The sequence below is a fragment of the Colossoma macropomum genome, unplaced genomic scaffold (genome assembly GCF_904425465.1).
Source record: "Colossoma macropomum unplaced genomic scaffold, Colossoma_macropomum, whole genome shotgun sequence".
In the NCBI taxonomy this organism is placed as follows: Eukaryota; Metazoa; Chordata; class Actinopteri; order Characiformes; family Serrasalmidae; genus Colossoma; species Colossoma macropomum.
In genome coordinates this window covers 5,280,574-5,302,952 of record NW_023494801.1, presented here as the reverse complement: position 1 = coordinate 5,302,952, position 22,379 = coordinate 5,280,574, and the positions used below count along the sequence as shown (strand labels likewise).

Sequence of the window (22,379 nt, the reverse complement as noted above, 5' to 3'; positions counted from 1 at the left end):
GTTAAAAATGATACTAGTAGTTAAAATATTAAATCATTAGCTTGTATATTTTCTCCATTTTTCCGTGATGAAATATACCAAATAGTGATTTTGGTATTTGAATCCTGGTGCCTCGAATGGAGTATTTGAATACCCATGCACATCCTGAGTTGCCATAAGGTTCCATTACCTTTCAGCTACATTAGCCTCGTAGCTCCTGCACAAAACTAAAGAAGCGAACATCAGACACCAAACATCTCTCAGCTAATCCATTTTTTTTAGCTATTCCTTTGGTGACACACAGGCTTGTACTTTGTTAAAGCAGGAACCAGCCGTATCTCATATTTGTGTATGAATAGCATGTGTGTTTATGGTCATACTGAAGATAGCCCGTCCAGACGTCCTTTATACTGCAGGTCCTGCTTTACCTGTTCTGTTTATTTTCATGCATACCTGAACTGTTCCCATTTAAGGGAAATGTGTTTCTGACATATCACTGCACCACACACACCACTTATTTAACCCCTCCCCTGCTTGTGCGTGTGTGTTTGATCACCTGTGTCTCTTCCTCACCTGTCCTAGAGGTGACTGCAAAGAGGAGAAGCAGCTCAGGAACAGGTAAGACCATCTCTGTTCTCATACAGCTCTCCATCTCTTCTCTCTTTCTTTCTCTCCTTCTCTTTCGGTCTCCTTCATACCCAGAGGAAAGTTTTGTTGCTCAATGGTTGCGCTTAAGACTTAATGGAGAATCTCCTAAAATTCCTTAGGGGAAATGGAGACATGAAAGACTTCTGGCCCAGAAGAAAATTATAATAGTTTTTCACAGCATCAAAACTAAGAAGGCTCTCAGTCTTGGCTGAGGAATGTTGAGGTCCTATTCCGAGCACCGAATGTGAGAGATCTCTACTATAAAACTAAAGAGCAGACAGAGTGATTTAAAATTAAATTCCACCAAATAACAATTTTTAATAATTCGGTGGTTGAAATGTAAACAAAGTCATTCAAAGTGGTTCGGTGTGAAATGGTTCGCTGTAGAGACACTACCAGCTCAGATTACTTTACAGTAGTGGTGATAGGAACCAGGGGTCTCAACATCTACAACACAAATATAATCTTTTATTTACTACCCAAAACCACTGAACCTACACATGTCTTCTGAGCTTTTTATGATGGTAAAAAAGTGATAAATTTCAAAAAACATGTTTTGTGACTATTTTGCTTTTGTTTACGTCTTTATTGACATGATTATGCAGCAATATCAGTGGAATTTTCTTTCAAGCCATATTTTCCTTTGTTTTCAGCCTGATCTTGTTGTCTAGGAGAAACTACAGAGATATTAAGACGAGTTTCTTTCCTTTTTTAATTTGAAAATCTTTAACAGTTTACATTCTCACAGAGCAAGAGAGCTGGGGTCACATTTATTAGAGCTCTCAGAGTAGATGAGCTGATCTATGGTTAGTTTCCATGTTTAATTAATAAGTCTGACTGTAGATTAGTTCTCTTACTGTGAGATGTTTTATATATTAAGGGGTTGGCAATATAAAGACATTACTGTATTGTGATCAATCACTGCACAATACGCTGCAATAAGCTGAGCACACTGTGAATCTCCTTTTACTTTAAAACTGCATGTATCATTACAAAGAGAGCATTAGTCCTGTTTAATTGCAATTAGTGCAGTTTATTATGTGAAACATTGAATAAATATCATTGTACTTATTGTATTTATATCACTGTATAGTTTTTGACAGTATTTTTAAATGTAGCACTGCTGGTGCATTGTGCTTGTTCCAGTTTATCAAACCTCAGAGAAACTTGATATTGTGATACTGTGTATTGTGAAATACTGTGTTTTTGCCGTATTTTTGCCTTGTCGCCAGGCCCTCAAGGCCTTGGCCTCTTGAGTTAACTATTGAAGTTTTTATTGTGAAGCCAGATTTCTCTATCAGCAAAAGATCAGTCATGCAACATTTCGGCCTAGTAATGCACTCTTTTAGCCCATAAAAGTCAGTTAAACTATGACCAATCTGACCTTCTTTTAGGTTAATTCAATCTGCAGTTTCTACGTGTGATGTGCCCTGCGCTCTCTGGCCGACTGAGTTCATATAATCTAGAGACATTTGCTAACTTAATTATATCTGTTCTGTTTGTGCTGCTCTGCACTTTGTCCTACATACGCATTATATTTATACGTCTGTGCTTTTCCTCTCGTTAACATGAATGTCTTCTAGTTTCTAGTCAGGGTAGCCTGACAGAGAAGTGCTTCCATACTGTAGACCCAAGACTGGACTGTTGTGTCGTCTATTGCGTTTCTCTAAGATGATGGAGGTGGCCTGTTAAAGCAATAGGCCAAAAAATTACAGTTAACCTCAGATTGATCAGTCAATTTTGGTGCCTGATGAAAAACAACAATTTGCCTACATCTGACATCTGATTAGTGTGTATCGTCCCTATTATATAATAATAAATAAAATGTCTGAATTTTGCCTCTTTGGTTTTGCACCATAGCTATGATGTTCCTAACATGTTTTACTGACATGGTTATGTATAAAAATTGACAAAAGTGTCCAGCATAGCTAAAAAAAGACATAAGCCATCCATTAGCTTCCATTGACTTTTCAGATGTTCTGCATAATGAAATGGTTAACATGTAAACAAAGTCATTCAGAGTTGAAGTTAATTGCTATGTTCTTAATTGTTCACAGTGGTGGTGATGGGAACCAGACATCTGAAGAGTTTAACGCCTCTGAAAGCTCCCTCTTAGAAAGTTATTACATGTAATTGTTACGAATATATAAATATGAATATGCTGCCTAATGTCTAAGACATTGTTTTATGATAGTTTTATGAATGTTTATATACATCATTATATATAAAACACGTGTAGGTTCACTGGTGGTTTCGGATAGTAAATAAAATGGCTACATTAGTGTTGTGGACATCCTATCACCACCACTGGAAAGGAGTAAGAGCTGGTATGTTTCTCTACAATGAACCATTTCATATCAAATCACTATGGATGACTTTACATATCAACCACTGAATTATACAGAAATTTCGATTTCCATTATAAGCAAATTCAAATATGTTTGGATAAAAAGCACAACTATGTGCAAAACATGGTGTCACTGTAGCATTTTATCACACATTAACCCTGTTACTGTAAAGTTATTACTATTAATGTTACAAAATATAATTGTCAGACATCCTCACTGTCGCATAACAGATAATACAAGTAACAAACAAGGTCACTGACATGACGGGATGTGTACCGACTGTGATTAGCCTGTCTATTGAAATCATTCTTTCAGCAGCTGCTGTACCAGCTTTACCTGTTTGATGAGGTGAAAATGAACCGCATAAAAAAGTAGACCAGAATGAACCATTTCACATCAAAACACTCTGAATGAAGTGTTTTGCAAAGAAAACTTGATTGAATTCTCTTTTATAACTAGGCCTGCAGTTTGCATGATGCTATTGTGCCTCAATTACTTGTTAGCTGCATTAGCCTCGCAGCTCCAGTGTATCGACTATCAACAAAATCAACTATTTCACATGAAAACCACTCTAAATGACTGTGTTTACATCTCAATGATTGGATTGCAAAGAAGTGAAGAAAGATATATTGAATTCTTATTTACAACTAGACATGCAGTTTGCATGATGCTAACTGGTAATGCTAATATGCTTTCTTTACTTGTTAGCCTCGCAGCTCCAGTGCAAAGGCAAACTTCAGACACCAAACATGCCTCAGCTGCTCGACTGCATTTGGGGCAAGATGGAAAATGTGTAAATATGATGTTCTGCTTTAAAGTAGAGCAAACGCAGAGCTGTAAAAGTCACAGAGGAAGCTAGTTTTCACAGTTACTTTGTCACGTCACATTTGAGCAAAGCCAGGCATGTAAGGCAGCACACGGCCTTAGACGACATTAGATCAGATCAGTTCTGGCACAGACTAGTTTCTCGGCTCCTAGTACATGTTTCTATGGCTTCTAGAGGCTAAGTTTCTGTCTGAATGGGGTTACAGTGCTACAGCTGTTAGCTTAACCCATTTTGGCCTTTTATGTAAAATTCTCTGATAGCTGTGGCCGGCATTTAGCATGCTAACTAAACTGTGTGGTCAGTAAAGGCACAAGGCAGGTTTCTGTCAGATGCAGTCAAATGAAGTTAACTGCTCTGATTTGAATAATGTCGTCTTAGTCAGAATTGAGCGTTTTATTGCATACAGGACCATAAAGTTAGATACCATGTGTTTGTGTGCATGTACATTCACGTGTGGGTATGTAGGTGGTTCATCATGCATATCGAAGCATTGGTGAACTGTTGCCCTGAAGACAGCTGTAAAATCGAGTGGTAAATATTGACACAGTACAGGAGGGTGAAAGAGCTTTTATGTAAGACTGAGGTCATCTGAAAAGCTCCTGTTGATGTTTCCAAGTGTGCTGTAATGCCATTGATAGTTTAAGCTCACAAAGTAAGGCATGAGTATAGATGAGCATAGACTTCTGATCCAGGCCTCTCACTTAAAATAATCGATCATAATTTGCCTTGATAGATCAGCAATGGTTTTCAGTTTGCATGATGATAATGTGTATTTAAAATTCTCCTATTGGTTTCTCTTACAGTAAGAAACATACACACACCAGTTTATATGGAATTTTGCTCCATATAATTTTTAAAGTATGTTTATAGGTCCCCTTTTTGATCCTTTTTACAGTAAATCATTTTAGCATACTTCAAATGCTATGCAGTTTTGTTATTGTGTAATTAATTCTTAAGCTTTTTTATGTTTTTTTTTGTTTGACCTTTTTTGTAATTGATTAATTGTCAAAATAATAACTAATGTGATCATTAGTGACAGCACTATTATGGTCCTGGTCGTTTACATAAAGATATTAAAACCTAGTTTGAATATATTTGTTTGAATGAAATTGAAGATATATCAAATACAACATAGGAACATTTACACAGGGATTATTCAGGTCTATTATTGGCTTATTTTAAACATTTAACACCCCTAATTTCCTAGATTGTAGTTAATTAAGACTAATATAAATACTTTGAATTATATTTTATTGATGTCTGTGTTTATCAATGTTATCTCGAAAGGCTAAGGTTTTAGAAAGTTTAATTATCAGTTTTGGTGTTGAGATACAGGACTTTTCATCACTTAGTATCAGATAAAAAAAGAAAAATTGTTATCGCCCATCTCTACCACAGTTATTTGATTATCACTTTCAACATGAAGGTTTCTTATTAATGCTGCATGCCGTCTGAAATAAAATCTATAATTTACAGAAGTTAGGGTGATTATTTAGTCTAACACAATAACCTGAGCTTTGTTAGAGTCTTGATTTAGCTGCAAACCTTCATATTGACATTCATCACTGAGTAATGCAGTTAACAGTCCAGCTTTGTGTTAGTGAAGGTGGTCTGACTCTGGTCACTGGTGTGTGTCCAGTTGTCCCGCTGCAGGTGTTCTGTCCTCGTGATCAGGTGGAGGTGCGGGGGGGGCAGAGTGCATGTCTGAGCTGTGAGTTTAAAGGCAGCTACCCAGTCGTGTCCTGCTGGATCCACAACAGAAAAGAGGTACTGAGGCCTGAACATACAGTACACTGAGAGGGCAGCACAGCCCTCTCTTAATGCAAATTACTTCCCATTCTCTCCACTCACTTTTGTCTCACTCTCTCTTTTCTCTCTGTCTCTTCACCTGTCTCTCTGTCTCTCTCTTTCTCTCTCTCTCTCTCTGTGTAGGTATTGGAGGGTTGTAGGTACTCTATAGAGAGCAGTAGTGACAGCAGTACTCTGGTCATTTCTGACGCTCGACCTGAAGATTCTGGACGCTACACTCTGGTCATACGAGACCGCAAGAGCTCCACCCAACATACACTCACACTGTCTGTCACTGGTAAGCTCCCCCCAACACACGCTTACACTGTCTGTCACTGGTAAGCTCCGCCCAACATGCACTCACTCCATCATTGGTAAGCTGCCTCAAAGCACATTCAGCCTGTCCATCATTAATAAGCTCCGCCCAACACATGCTCACCCTGTCTGTCACTGGTAAGCTCTGCCTCAACACACATTCACCCTGTCCATCATCAGTAAGGACAAGCTTTGCAGAATGTTGACAAAAATCCTGCTTCGGGAACTGAAATGCACAACTTTTGTCAAATTATGTAAAGGGTAGGGTGCATTATTAATTTGACTGATCCTTGATCTGTCCTAACAGTGTGACTGTTCACATGCATACAAACTTAACATTATTGAATGAGCCTGAATGAGATTATTGCGTGTTTAGGTCAGCAGTTTGCACTGTATACTGAGGCTTTTATCTGAAGGGCGTTGTTCAGATTGTTCGACTTTGATCTTGCCCTGTGTATTTTGTATTGTTTGCATTGCTGAGGCACGTTTATATTTACTCTGCAGGTAACTGAAGGTACTGTAAGAATGATCAGTAAGAATTATGTCACGCTCTGCAGACCAAAAGTACCAATGAGTTTTGGGAATATTTTAGAATTAAGCTTGTCAACTTGTTTAAATTTAGCAAACTTAGTGTTATGTGTGATTTGTCTACTTGTTTAATGTTCTTTGTTTTCTGCATGTGCCTGTGTTTCAGAGCAGCCTCAGCCTCCAGCCTCGTGCCCGGTGGTGTGTGTTCTCTCTCAGCAGTCGGTAGTCCTCTCCTGGTCTGGGCCGTGTTACGACGGAGGCTCAGCTGTCACCGGTTACGTAGTAGAAGTCCAGTCTGTGGGCTCTGATCACAGCGACCACTGGACCGAGCTTTCTGCCCACTGCAGGAGCACATCTCTGAGGGTGAGCTCAGGACTTCAGCCGCAGGGACAGTACCGCTTCAGAGTGAGAGCCTGCAACACTGTGGGGGTCAGCGAACCCAGCCAGGAGTCACAGGTGATCAAGATGGACAGCCCAGGTGAGAAACGACCCCAATAGTGTGAGTAGTGACTTGTGCGTGAAGGGCAGTTGGAGCCATTTTGAATGTTCAGTTATTGGAGCAAATGAGCTCTTTGGTCAGTTAAAGAACCTGATCGAACTTACATAAGCTGATACAACTCCAGTAATTCCCATGAAAGATGGTATATAAGACACCTTGGAAGAAACTGAGGGATGTACACTATATGGACAAAAGTATTGGGACACCTACACATTACACCCACAGGAGCTTTTATCACATCCATTTCTAAATCCATACTTATTAATATGGAGTTGGTCCCCCTTTGCAGCTATAACAGCTTCCACTCCATTCTGGGAAGCCTACTACAAGATTTTGGAGTGTCTGTGGGAATTTTTGCCTCATCCAGAAGAGCCTTTGTGAGGTCAGACACTGATGTTGGACCAGAGGGCCTGACTCGCCGTCTCCGTTCTAATTCATCCCAGCAGTGTTTGATGGGGTTGAGGTCAGGACTCTGTGAGGGCCAGTCAAGTTCTTCCACACCAAACTCACTCAGCCATGACTTTATGGAGCTTGTTTTGTGCACTGGGGCTCAGTCATGCTGGAACAGAAAAGGGTCTTCCCCAAACTGTTCCCACAAAGTTGGAAGCATAGAATTGTCCAAAATTTCTTGTTATAATGAAGCATTAAGATTTCCCTTCTCTAGAACTAAGGGGTCTGAACCAACACCTAAAAACAACCCCACAGCATTATAGCATTATCCCTCCCCCACTAAACTTTACAGTTGGCACAGTGCAGACAGGCAGGTAATGTTCTCCTGGCATTCGCCAAACCCAGACTCGTCCAGCAGACTGTCAGATAGAGAAGAGTGATTCATCACTCCACAGAATATGCATGCAGCTGTTCGGCAATGGAAACATGCCATGAAGCTTCTGGTACACAGTTTTTGTGCTGATGTTAAAGCCAGAGGAGGTTTAAACTGCAGTTATTGATCAGCAGAGCATTGGTGACTTTTATGTAGTATGTGCCTCAGCACTCTGTGACCTGCTCTGTAACTTTACATGGTCTGACACTTCATGGCTGAGTTGCTGTGGTTCCTAAACGCTTCCACTTTTCAATAATTTCACTCACGGTTGATTGTAGAATATCTAGGAGGGAAGAAATTTCATAAACTGACTTGTTGCAATGGTGGCATTATATTACAGTACCCACTCGGATTCAGTGAGCTCTTTAGAACAACCCATTCTTTCACTAATGTATATAAAGGCAGACTGCATGGCTAGGGTGCTTGATTTAATACACCTGTGGCAATGAGACTGAATGAAACACCTGAATTCAATGATTAAGAGGTGTGTCCCAATACTTTTGTTCATATAGTGTATCAGTGATACACTGTTTCAGACATTTATTTGGTATTGTTACATGCTATTTGTCATGTGTGAACTGAAGAGAACATATTCTTTAGCTGGTGTAACAATATTGTGACCTGTGCTAATGTATTGATAGTGTTTGTTAACCGTAGGTGTGGTCAGTTAGTCTGTGCTGATGGGCTCTGTGTCCTGTGTGCTTTAAAGGAAAACCTCATGAAGAGAAGATAGAAGAGTTTGTGACTGTTACTATTGACGATGTACACAAAGTCACTGACCACTACAATGTACTGGAGAAACTTGGAGTGTGAGTAATTTTACATACCCATATATGTGTGTGTGTGTGTGTTTTAAAAGAGAGAGAGAGAGAGAAAGAGAGACCTATATGTACTAATGATATATCGCTACTGTCGGAACAAAACCTCATATCTCCGAAATGATAACTGTACAGGAGAAGGAAAAAACTTACTTTACTTCTAATGTAAGTCAATGGAACCAGACTTTTCATCAGGTCATTTATCATGACGTACAAACAATGTAAAGGGCAATGGGTATTAAACATTTTGTTTAAAGCCATTTATCTCAGCAGTGAGTGTGTTTTTGCTCACAAAACCTAAAAATGTTATTAGAATAAATGCAAACAAAATAAATAAATACAGTAAAAAGTAACAAGAATTTATTGTTTGCAAGAAAGTTGTTGATATTTTGTTTACTATATTTAGTTTGCTGTTTTGAAGAACAAAGTTTGAAGAAGAAATTCAGATTTCCTCTAATGTCCATAGACGTCACATACATTTGTTAAATTCCACCAGAAGCGAACTAGATTTAACATGATAATTATGTATTTATATGTTGATTAATCAAACCAGGTATTGGATGATAACTACAAATAACTCTGGGTTTCTTCAAGGAGAGGTTTGGAAATGGTTAAACAAACAAACTGGCGTGATTTATCTGACAATGCATAAAAACTACCTATTGTATTAGTATTACTTATATTTATTCTAATATTAGTGTTTTATTAGTGTGTTCTGAGCAAATACATGCTTGCTGCTCAGTTAAATAGCGTTTTAAAAGTAAAAGTGCCTCTGTTTTCTCACTTTTTATGATTTTGTCCTGAATATGTACAAAAACAAACACACACACAGAAAATTGTCTTCACTCCTCTGAGCTCTGCTTCAGAAATTATCCTAACCATAACAAAGCTTATTCCCTGAAGCAGCTCGGGTGATGAGTGAGTGAGAGTAGAGGTGTAGGGGAGGGTGTGTGTGCATGTTTGTGTTAAGAAGACAAAGCAACCCTTTAGCTGTCCAACCCAAAGATCTTTAAATTCTCAGGAAAGTCACTTGTTGAAAGCAGTGGCGGATCAGATTGCGGAAAATACAAAACATGTTTCAACAAAGTTAGTTTTCACTTTTCAAATAAGACGATCACAAAATTTCCCACCAGTTTTCTGAGTCAGTTTTGCCACGGCTGCTATCTGCAAAATAACAGGGGCATGTGGGATGTGCCTGTTACGGTAAGATCAGAGAAATCAGTGATATGTCACTCCTTTAGTCCGTTATAGATAAGCATAAACAGATCTGGTTATACAATCTGATTGGCTGTGCCACATTCAAAGCCATTGTAAACTGCTCACTGTATACATGTATGGCCAGCTACATCAACTGAAATCTGTTTTAAAGTCAACCTGAATTAAAATCTGACCCTTCCTTCCTTAACAGTTCACGTAACTGGTCATATTAAGCACAGATTATTGTGCTATTTTAATAACAAAAACCAGAAGGAAGATGTGCTATAATTTCCTATCCACATTGACTTCAGTGTGCCTAGTTAGTAAAAACCACTGCATTGTTCATGGAATAATCTTTGACCATTTTGTTGCTTGGCAACATACAGCAGCATGACTGTGAACACACTGCATTGCTTGGTGGATGTGTTATTTACTGCAGTTATTTTATTCCTCAGAGGGAAGTTTGGTCAGGTGTTCCGGCTGACCCATAAGGAGACCGGCCGCGTCTGTGCCGGAAAGTTCTACAAGGGCCGTCGGGCAAAGGAGAGAGAGGCGGCCAAGAAAGAGATTGAACTGATGAACTTCCTCCACCATCCCAAACTGGTGCAGTGTCTGGCTGCGTACGACAACAAGCCTGAGATAGTGATGGTGATGGAGTTGTGAGTATCTTAGGCTGCATAATATCCCAGTTAGCTAAATTTGTCTGGCCCACTAGTGGGCCACATCCTTGGTTTGTTCTGGCCCAATATTTGTCTGGGTCCTCAGCCCAGATCTGGCCCACACACTGTAAACAGAGTAGACCTAAAGGATATGACCGAAATCTGGCCCAACTACATTGTTGGTTCACAACATTCATGCCAGATTTGTCACCACGAATGTAGACACAAGGCAAAACCATATGAAGCTGTCCAGGATCTGGCCCTGTTCTGGCCCGCATGTCTAGCATTTACCCAATAGTCAACCAACACTCACACAGGAAAGCCAGAATTGGCCCAAAACTGTCTGTTATCTGGGATAGTGTTTGTTAATCATTATTGTCAAGGCCTTTGCAATACTGATAATATGGAAGGCTACAGTATGCAAATGAAACCCTAACCTTAACCTCAGGAACCAAAGGGAAACATTTTAACTTTTTCGGCTCTTCTAAAAGCTGCATTTTTAGAAAAAAGTTTCTCAGTGAGAAGTTGCCAAATGTCCCCACAACGTCAAAACAACGTAGGAATATTTGTTCCCCACAAGGGCCACACAAAAAAACAAAATTCTAGTATTGTGACTGCACTGCCACATATTGCAACTGTGATACGTTAGGCAACAGGTAAACTGCAAACACACTAGTGAATTAAATAATGTATTGTGGTGGAATTCCATGAATACCTTGACATGAACACTCTTACCTGGCACCTGTGATTGGTCAAGATGCACTTAGCACACTGTAAAAACACTGTGATTGGTTAATGTTAGCATCTTTAGCTGTTGTACTGTTTGAGTCAGTGGAAAAACTGACTGAAAAGTTTTATGTGTGTATTTGTGCTTCTGACCCACTGATTAGAGCAGGGGTGCCTAAACATTTTGCCTTGGGGGGCTAAAGTGCAGTGTTTGTGGTGGGTCGAGGGCCAAAAAGACAAAACAGTGTACAAATAAGGAGGGTAGTTTAAAACTGAGTTTAAAAAGATGACTTTTTACAACATCACACTAGCCTCTGCAGCTTTTGAAAATTTGTATTTTTTTAATATTGTAGTCAACGTTATCTGAATATTTAAATATTTTACGAGAATAAGGAAAGTTCCGGAAATGTGTTTTAATGATAAATGAAAAATGATTTTAAAATCATTGAATCATTATTATATTATTATTATTATTATTATTATTATTATTATTTAGTAATGAATCTTTAAACACTATAAAGTAATGAAAAAAACATCACTGATTATTGTCATATTTACTCAGATTATTCAGATTATTACTGAATTATTGTCATAGTGAGCAGCATAAAGTGCTAGGCTGGGGGATTCTGCTCAATCTGGCAACCTGACCAGGTTGAGCGTGTTGGTGATGAGCGGTGCAGGCAAGCAGCGTCTTTAAACTAAAGACCATGTTTTACCCTCTATATGATCATGTTTTTGTGCCCATTAAAAAATATCTTAAAAAATATATATAATGTTAAAAATACATCTAAAAAGCATTCGGACAGACCTGGGCGTTTATAACTGACCTTATTGCCTCAAATTAGAGCTCTAATACAGACTCTAATACAGAGTCTGGACAGCTCAACCTCTGACTACAGCAGAGATATCACTGCCACCAGACTGACATGAAAAAAGACAAATCCGGAAACTGTTTTTTCAGAACGAGCAGGCAGATTTTGGTGACTCAGCATTTAGCTTTATAAAACTTTGTTTCCCATTGGATTAATAAAAACTGAAGCACATCTTTTAGCACCAGTTATTTGAATAGCTTTTCCATTTTTTCTAAATATTTTAATTATTCAATTTATTAGATTATATTAAATAGTCATTGCAGACCTACATCACATTATATTTTGTTACGAAAATACCTAAAAAAATGTTAATTTTTTTACATTTTAGAAGGTATAAGTAGTCATATATAGTACAAATATGTTTGTTCTTTCATTGAGGGAGCTGGCCGAATCAGGTGTCCTCATGAGCCAACTTTGACCTGCAGGCCAGATCAGGTCTAGAATGTGCAGTTCGTTCTCTTGTGCTGATTGTTTCTGTGCTGAGACTGAAAGAGGTCGTGACTTTATCACATCTTAAAGCTGAGCAGAATTGGTCTCTGTGTTGTGTTTGTGCAGTATTGCAGGTGGAGAGCTGTTTGAGCGTATTGTGGATGATAATTTTGAGCACACAGAGCCGTCCAGTGTCGGCTATATGCGTCAGATCCTGCAGGGCATCCAGTACATGCATCAGCAGAACATCATCCATCTGGACCTGAAACCCGAGAACATCGTATGTGTGGACAAAACCGGCATTCAGGTTAAAATCATTGACTTTGGGCTCGCCGCTAAGCTGGGTAAGTGAGTGTTCGGATGAACCAGTTTTTGGCCATGGCTGGTGACTGTGCCTGTTTAAGTCTTAGATATCATGCTTAGAACGAATGAAAACATTTTAAGAGAATATTTATTAACATGTTCCATTTCAACGTTTTAAGATACTGAATCATTTATAGTAGTTACTGAAACATTAATAGTAGTTACTGAATCATTTATAGTAGTTACTAAACAATCTTTTGCCTGTTTTAGGCTTAGATATCATGCTTATAGCAGTTACTGAATCACTTATAGTAGATACTGAATCATTTTTAGTAAATACTGAATATTCATTGTACTTACAGAATCATTTATAGCAGTTACTGAATCATTCCTAGAAGACACTGGATCATTTATAGCAGTTACTGAATCACTTATAATAGTTACAGAATCACTTACAGTAGATACTGAATCTTTTATAGTGGATACTGAATCATTTATAGTAGACACGGAAGCATTTATAGTGCATACAGAATCATTTATAGCAGTTACTGAATCACTTATAGTTATGGAATCACTTATAGTGGATACTGAATCATTTACAGTAGATACGGAATCATTTATAGTACTAACGGAATAATATATAGTGGTAACTGAATAATTCAGTAGTTACTGAATCATTTACAGTACTTACTGAATCATTAATAGTAGTTACTAAACAATCTCTTGCCTGTTTAAGGCTTACATATCATGGTTAGAGCAAATGAAAACATTTTTTAGAGAATAGTTATTAACATGTACAATTTCTGTTTCACGGTTTTAACAGATCTTGTCAAAAATGTTTTTTTTCCACTGTCACGTTGAAAAAGCAATGAAAACAGTTATTCTCTTGGGCCAAGCTTTCCCCTTGGCCCCTTTTTATGGGCTGCCCTGTGGGTGAGTCTGTATATGGGTGAACGTGTGCTTGTGATATGTGGACATGGGTCATCTATGAGTGCACAGTGATGAATTGCACTATGTTTGAAGATGATTCCATGTTTCAGTGTCAGAAAGAGTGCTGGTACATTGAGTTGCTTGTGTTTGTGTGTCCGTTCTTCAGATCCCTCCAACCCTGTGAAGGTGATGCATGGCACCCCTGAGTTTGTGGCTCCAGAGGTCATCAACTATGAACCCATCTATTTGGCCACAGATATGTGGAGCATTGGAGTGATCTGTTATATACTGTGAGTCTTGTATGTGTGTGTCTGTGCAGATTTGTTTTAAGCATCAAGTATTTGTTGTCTCCTTAAACTCTGAGGGTCTGTATGTAGGACCACACTTCAGATCCTCACTTTTCTAAACACAGAACATTAGTTTCATAGTAGTTACTGAATCATTTACAGATACTGGAACAGTTATAGTAATTACAGAATCATTCATAGAAGTTGCTGAATTACTCCTAGTAGATACTATATCATTTATAGCATTTATAGAAACATTTATAGTAGTTACTGAATCGCTTATAGTAGATGCAGAATCATTTATAGTAGTTACAGAATCATTTAGTTACGAAATCATTCCTAGTAGATACTGAATCAATTATAGTAGATACTGAATCACTTATAGTATATAGAGAATCGTTTATAGTAGTTATAGAATCATTTAGTTACTGAATCATTCCTAGTATATACAGGATCATTTATAGCAGGTACAGAATAATTTATGGTAGGTACTGAATCATTTATTATAGGTACTGAATCATTTGTGGTAGGTACTGAATAACAAGCACCGATAGTTATAAACTGAATAGTAAATCTGCAGTTAAAAGTCATTGTCTGCCATCTAGTGGTTACTGCTGTAAATACATGTCTAGTGTGTTTTTGTGTGTGAATAAAGGCTGAGTGGTGAATCTCCGTTCCTGGGGGACAGCGACTCTGAGACTCTGGCTCATGTGACCGCAGCCCGGTGGGAGTTTGATGAGGAAAGCTTTGAAGACATCACTGACCAGGCCAAAGACTTTATCAGCTCTCTGCTGCACAAAGACGTCAGGTTAGAATGGGTTGTTTGAGCATCAGTTCACACACACAAGTCCTGTCTCAAGGGTGTGTTACAGTGGATTTACCACAGGTGTTACCACAACACAAAGCAGGATAACATTTTTAAATTTTTTTCAAACTGTCAGCTTAATTCAGTCACTAAGTTGTGAACAAAGTTATTCAGAATGTTTTGGTGCGAAGTTGTTTATTGTAGAGAAACGTACCGACTCCGATTTCTTTACAGTGGTGGTGATGGGAACCAGGGGTCACAATGTCTACAACACAAAATATAGCCATTTTATTTACTATCCAAAACCACCAGTTAGGCCTAAACCTTGTATTAAACTCTATGGACGTCATGGCATTAGCATTAAACATTATTAGATTGCCTCCACTGACTTTTCAGATTTCCTGCAATATTAAATCAGTAAGATGTCAAAGTCATTCAGAGTTGTTTGAAGTGAATTGCTCTGTTCTTAATTTTTCACAGTGGTGGTGATGGGAACCAGACGTCTGAAGAGTTTAACGCCTCTGAAAGCTCCCTCATGAAAAGTTAATACATGAAACTGTTATAAATATATGAAAATGAATATACTGCCGATGTCTGAGACATTGTTTTATGATAATTTTGAGTAGTCTATGGCCTTAAATATATTGTTTAAAAACATGGCTTCATGGCAGAGATAAAATAGCCCCCCAAAAAACTTTTTTTCCAGGTTTATCACTATTTTACCACCATCAACATTATGTATAAAACATTTAGGTTCACTGGTGGTTTTAGATCAATAAAATGGTTATATTTATGTTGTAGACTTTGCGACTCCTAGTTCTAATCACCACTACTGTGAATAATTCCAGAAGTTTCTCTAGAAGAGAGCATTTCACACCAAACCACTCTGAATGACTTTGTTTACATTTCAACGATTGAATTATGTAGAAATTTTTTAAAATATGTGGAATTCCCCTTTAACTATGCTAAAATCACACAGCCTTATTGCTTAATAGCAACAAAAGGATAAAATGTATGACTGTTCAATACATATTTTATTGTTAATAATAACTGCAATAAGCAATTCTTCCACCAGGCAATGTAGTAGAGTACAGTGGGCTGTGGTTGCCAAGCAACAATGTTTAAAGGTTATTCCATAAACACAATGTTTTTTATTAAATTGGTGCATTAATAGCATTAATAAAAAATTCAGTTGATGTGAGTGGGCTACAACTGTGGCTCTCAGCCCAACAGAAATAAGAAACATAAATTCGTTTTATGAAAAAAAAAATGTCATGGGCAGCAGCCAAATATCCATACAGCGTCAAAATGTTAACGATTTCCATCATTCTGAGGACGTTTCATCCCCACAAACAGCTAAACTCACACAGTCACTGCTCTCTCTGTGCAGGCGCCGGATGTCTTGTGAAGAAGCTCTAGCTCACTCCTGGATGGCGGCGTTTGAGTCTGCGGACCCCAGCACCGCCAAAAACCTCTCCAAAGACAAGATGAAGAAGTTCTTGGCCAGGCAGAAGTGGAAGGTACCTTTTTCCCAAAAAGCATAAAAAAAAAAAAACACATTGCAGGAAGCCACAAAGGCCGTCCTCAGGTTTTGTGTGTCCTCAAGATGGTGTCTGAGATGAGCAGGGACTGAATGGTTCCTCTGTGTTTATGTGCAGAAAACAGGCAAAGCCGTGCTGGCTCTGAAGAGAATGGCCATGCTGTCCAAAACTGACAATTCAACTTCTCTCCCCAGCCCTGTGGACGGTAAAATTCACTCACACGCAGCAAAGCCAGACACTTGCATGTCCTTACATACAGTCGCATGCAAAAGTTTGGGCCCCCCTGGTCAAATGACATGCTTTGTTCATTTTCTAAGTGAAAATAACCCAGATAGCGAACATATGTCGGTCCACTGGCCTGATAATGCTGACTGTTTGCTACTGCTGGTCCACCCTCAGACCACCCAGATTACTGTCCTGTATACAAGCACTAACTAGTTTTTAATCTCCTCAAACAGATTTAAATGCACACAGACTTTTATTTTGGAAAATAAAGTAAGGCACACACACACACACATCATCTAAACTGCTTATCCTTCTGGGTCGCAGTTGGGTGCTGGAGCCTATCCCAGCTGTCATTGGGTGGAAGGCAGGATACATACACCCTGGACAGGTCGCCAGTCCATCGCAGGGCTAAACTAAGACAATAAACACATATTACAGTCGCATGATTTAAAAACCCTCCTGGTTGATTTTTTTGAAGGACAATGGAAAAGAATGATCACTTTGGAACAACGGAGGTGGTTTGATTGGGCCCAGCGGATCTAGGCCCAAACCTACTCGATTTGTTTTTTCGCCAAACTCATCACAGTTTTTAAGATGCTTTTTAGATTAATTGAGGCAAATAGGCAATTATTTCTACATGTATTTTTAACAAGCACCTATTATGAACATTTGGATGTGTATATTCTAACTTTTTTTTTGCATCTTGCAGTCATGTAGTCACTGACCTGCTCTCTCTCTCTGGCCTTGTACAGACACAGAACAGGCTCTCAAGACTCTGGAGAAGAAGATGCAGTCTAAGCCTGAGTTCACTAAGACTCCGTTTGACCTGTCTGCCATTGAGGAATCCACCGCCGAGTTCTTCTGCAAGGTCACAGGTTAGACACTTACTGTCCACTTTTTTGGAAACCCCCACCTTGTACTTCCAGTTACTGGTCACTTTATGAGCTCCACCTTCCTTATAGGTCGACTATATAGGTGGACAGTTATTCAAGGCCGCCGTTACACTAAGTGCATTTACATGCACTTAATATTCCGATACTGGCAGAAAATCAGATTTTATCAGTAATCTGATTAACACATTTACATGCACTTGGGTAATCAGATAATGGGGAAACTCCAGGTCTACATGAGTCAGACAGTATTCAGATTTCTGCTTTGCAACCAGCCAATAAACTCACAAAAGAAGACGTAACGTAAACATAACGTAAAACTCAAACTTCATTTTCATCTTTTAATAAAAAAAACATCGCACCACTTTACCTGAAAATATGAACATACATCATCTAGAAGATAAAGAAAATTTAAATCCTTCATTTCGTCAAGCATTAAGTTGGTTTCAGTGATGCTCCAAAGGTGTTTTGCTGCGTCTCGTGGCAACACCGCTCACTTATTTCCGGTACCACCATCTGTTTCCGCACATGAGCAGACTGAGAAATCCGAAAGAAATCAGAGTAAGAGTTTACATGCACCGAGAAATCTGATTACTGAGGTAAAATCCAGCTCCAAATCCAGGATTTCTAGACTTACTCTGATCTATGAAATCGGAGTATACTGTTTACATGACCATTTGAATAATCAGATAACTGCAGGAATCAGATTATGATCGGATTATGAGTGTATGTAAACGCACTTACTGACATGTTAGTGTCTTGTTAGTCTTGTGGTGCACATACACCAATTCTTTCTCCCTCTCTCTCTCTCTCTCTTTTTTTTTACTCTCAGGTTATCCAGACCCTGAGGTGGTCTGGCTGAGGGATGGAGTGGTTCTGGAGGAGAAAGAGGGCAGTGTGCAGGTGGAGTATGAGGAGGACGGGACCTGCGTCCTGACCCTGGAGAGTGTGTCCATGCAGCAGAGTGGCACATACTCCTGCAGAGCCACCAACGTCCACGGGGAGGCGCTGTGCTCCGCCAAACTCACTGTAGTAGAGCAGGAGGAAGACACAGACTGAGAATGTCATTAACACTTCTACATTTAGATATAAATTAAGATATACAGTACATACAAATATACATCAACTCTCTCTCTCTCTCTCTCTCTCTCTCTCTCTCTCTCTCCCTCTTTGTCTTTGTCTCTCACCCTGTCCATATACTGAAACAGGTTACTGTTCTGAGAAATGTAGTTGCATCACCTAAGACCCTGCTTGAGTGTTTTCACCCATTTACACTGGCAGTCTTCAATATTTTATACTGATGTAAGTTTAATAATATCCCAGTGACTGTGTAAAGTGTAAAATGCTGCACTAGTTTTGTTAATATCTACAGATTTTGCCCATGACATATCAATAAATCCACCGGTGCAGTCATCACTCCTGTTCTCGGTGTGATTGATGGACTTTAGGTTTAAAATGTTTATCTTGTAGGTAAATTTTTTAACTCATCTACACCACCACCACCCTGATTGCTCCTAAACAGTGAGCACTGCACTGCCATTTTCAATAGGCAGACAAATGCTCTTCCTCCCTGAACATATTCAAACGTTTTGACTTAGTATGCAAAATAATTAGATATTATACCAATATAATTACTCACTTTCTCTAAATTTTATTTTGACACTCTGTCAGACATCTGACAAAATGTCAATTTTTGTATGTCAAAAGTTTGAAAAATTTGAAAGAATCTTGAAAGAAAAAGTCAAATTAAAAGGAAAACAGTAATTCTCTACAGATACATCAAAATCTCAACAATATGTCATTATTTAGACAAAAAAATAAATAAACATAATGAGTCAAACATTTGACACACTACTGCCAAAAAAAGGAAAAACTTGGGATATTTTCTCTGGTGTGTAAAGGAGGCGTTTTCCAGTGGTAGAAATTTTTAAATGGCAATATATAAAATTTTAATATATGAAAATATATAGCCATTTAGTATGTCATAATGAAGAGAAAGTTTCCCATAATTATGACTTATATTTGGTACATCATAATAATGAGTCAGTTTTCCATAAGCATGACTTCTCATTACTCTCATTATGACTTGCTATCTCATTATAATTATGACGTAGCATCTCATAATTACGACTTATTATGTCATAATGATGTACTTTGTCCTGTTAAACCATTAGGACCCTTTATATTGTGATATCAACCCATTAAAAAGGCCAAAACACATTCCAAAACCATCAGGAACCAACAGAAACACTGGGTTTCTATGGGGTTTTTCAGAAGAGTTCTCATAATTGTGACTTACTTTCTCATAATAATGAGAAATGCTTTCTCATTATTACAAGAGAGTAATTATTATGAGATATGAACTCATATGGAAAACTGTCTCCTTATTTATGACACTAAATGGCTTTATATTTTTCTCCAGTGGTGAAAACAGACTTCCATAAAGGGAAGATGAAACATGGCACGATGAACTGTGTTTATTCTGACCAGGGATATGAGCTAACAAGGTAAAGCAAAGGGATTTTTGGTTGACGTCAACAAAATTCTCTGTAATTTTATTCTTTTAAGAGATTTCAGTCAACATGTCGCCTGAACAGGCGCTGAGTGCTGAACGCCTAACGGCCACAACACAAGGGTAGATTCATTATTTGGCAGAAACAGTGTTTGGTGAGACCAAAACACAGGCAGAATATAAAGGTGGGTTAAAATATAGTTTATATTCTTCATCTTGACAAACAGTAACAAGCACTAATGTTTGGTTTGGCCATGAAAACATTCAGTTATCATCTTGCTAACATAAATCTAACAAGTTAGCTAGCTAACTTAGCTAGCTAGATACGCTGGCTACAGCTACCTAATGCAGTGTGTTTTAGCTAGCGAACATTAACTGGCTAGCTAGCGTTACCTCGTTCGGCTAAGATTTATAGGGTTATTTATATATCAGACCTGAAAGGTCTCACTCAGTGAGCACTATATACACTGACCAGCTATTTCATTAGATACACCTCCTTGTTTCTTCGCTCATTGTCCATTTTATCAGCTCCACTTACTATATAGGTGCACTTTGTAGTTCTACAGTTACAGACTGTGGTCCATCTGTTTCTCTGCATACTTTGTTAGCCCCCTTTTACCCTGTTCTTCAGTGGTCAGGACCCCCATGGACCCTCACAGAGCAGGTACTATTTGGGTGGTGGATCATTCTCAGCTCTGCAGTAACACTGACACGGTGGTGGTGTGTTAGTGTGTGCTGTGCTGGTCTGAGTGGATCAGACACAGCAGTGCTGCTGGAGTTTTTAAACACTGTGTCCACTCACTGTCCACTCTATTAGACACTCCTACCTTGTCAGTCCACCTTGGAGATGTAAAGTCAGAGACGATAGCTCATCTGTAGCTGCACAGTTTGTGCTGGTCATCCTCTAGTCCTTCATCAGTGGTCACAGGACGCTGCCCACAGGATGTTGCTGGCTGGACATTTCTGGTTGGTGGACTATTCTCAGTCCAGCAGTGACACTGAGGTGTTAAAAAATTCCAGCAGCACTGCTGTGTCTGATCCACTCAGACCAGCGCAACACACACTAACACACCAAACTAACAAAGTAAAACTGCAGTGCTGAGAATGACCCACCACCCAAATAATACCTGCTCTGTGGTGGTCCTGTGGGGGTCCTGACCACTGAAGAACAGGACGTAAAAGGGGCTAACAGAGCATAGACAAAACAGATAGACTACAGTCTGTAACTGTAGAAACACAAAGTGCTCCTAAATGGTAAGCGGAGCTGATAAAATGGATAAAGAGTGTAGATACAGAGAGACGTCTTCATGTAGTGTCCATATGGAGACAGATGTACTGTCTTCATATGGTATTAGATAATGTACTGCCTGGTGATGCATTACAGCTCATAAATCCAGGTAACATACAATTTGCCCAAGTTTACAATTCAAATTTGTTGCAAATTTGCAAGTTTACGAGGACCATAAATTGTCATTAGTATTGGGAGCGCATTAACTTTGGTTACTCGGTAGTTTTTAAGTATGATATATAGTTTTTACTACTGTTCTAAGAAGTTTGAGCCTCTCAAAATACTGTGAAATCTTACCAGTCACTCCTACATAACAACCACTTGCCTGATCTCATGGGTTAATATAGTCTAGCTTGTGTCCATTAACATTTGACAGCCCCTCTTTTGCCCCTATTTGTATAAGACTGATATGTACCAATTCATTTGTATGAGTTCTCCATAGTAATAACCTGTAATCAAATGAAATGCTATGTAATGTGCGACAGTTTAAATTTTAGTTATGTCCAAATGTCTCCTAATGGACTAAGAACAGGCACTGTATGTAAATATGCCATCATGAAGCTTTCAATCATATATGCAATTGATTCCATAGATGTCATTTTGTATGATAAGTGCACATTTTAGAAGCTCAGGTTGCATTTCAGGACTGGCTTTCAAATTAGATTGTTCCCATAATTTTTATATATAGCCTAATTAGCCAGCAATCAACTTATTTGGATGTGAATTTCAATACACAGTTTGCATGCCCTGGGTCATTCTCCATTTGGAGTGGGAAACCATGTCACAAAGACTGCAGGGCTTTAAAAGATGCTTAAAATATTAGGCCTGGCTCCAAAAGCCGTGTGTACATTTACACAGTTGATCTAAGATTAAATAACACTTCTCCTTTATGATTCTCTGATTTTTCTTTTTTTATCCTGTTTCGTAATCACTCTGCATCTGTAAAACAGCTCGCCACAAAACCAATTTCCAACAATATTTTAAGAGGTTTAACTCAGGAATTTGTGTAAAACAGATTCATATTTACGTTTTATATCATTAACATTATACTACTTATAGATTTAGAGATTTTGGTCGCTGGTGTTACCAGGACTCTTATTTTACATTATAACAGTATTTTCAGCTCTATTAAACTGCTTCTCT

At 38.5% G+C, this 22,379-nt stretch overlaps 1 protein-coding gene across 1 annotated transcript in view; it reads left to right on the top strand.

Annotated features, from left to right (window-relative positions):
* Positions 1–18,852, top strand: part of mylk5 (myosin, light chain kinase 5) — a 33,867-nt gene extending 15,015 nt beyond the window's left edge. The window contains exons 5-17 of the mRNA XM_036589253.1: positions 562–597; positions 5,441–5,568; positions 5,734–5,887; positions 6,599–6,910; positions 8,464–8,563; positions 10,225–10,428; positions 12,582–12,799; positions 13,855–13,978; positions 14,631–14,783; positions 16,171–16,300; positions 16,439–16,526; positions 17,299–17,421; positions 18,269–18,852. Coding sequence (XP_036445146.1) covers positions 562–597; positions 5,441–5,568; positions 5,734–5,887; positions 6,599–6,910; positions 8,464–8,563; positions 10,225–10,428; positions 12,582–12,799; positions 13,855–13,978; positions 14,631–14,783; positions 16,171–16,300; positions 16,439–16,526; positions 17,299–17,421; positions 18,269–18,495 — 1,997 coding nt within the window. The 3' untranslated portion in view covers positions 18,496–18,852. The remainder of the gene's footprint in view (positions 1–561; positions 598–5,440; positions 5,569–5,733; positions 5,888–6,598; positions 6,911–8,463; positions 8,564–10,224; positions 10,429–12,581; positions 12,800–13,854; positions 13,979–14,630; positions 14,784–16,170; positions 16,301–16,438; positions 16,527–17,298; positions 17,422–18,268) is intronic.
* Positions 18,853–22,379: the final 3,527 nt, after the last annotated feature.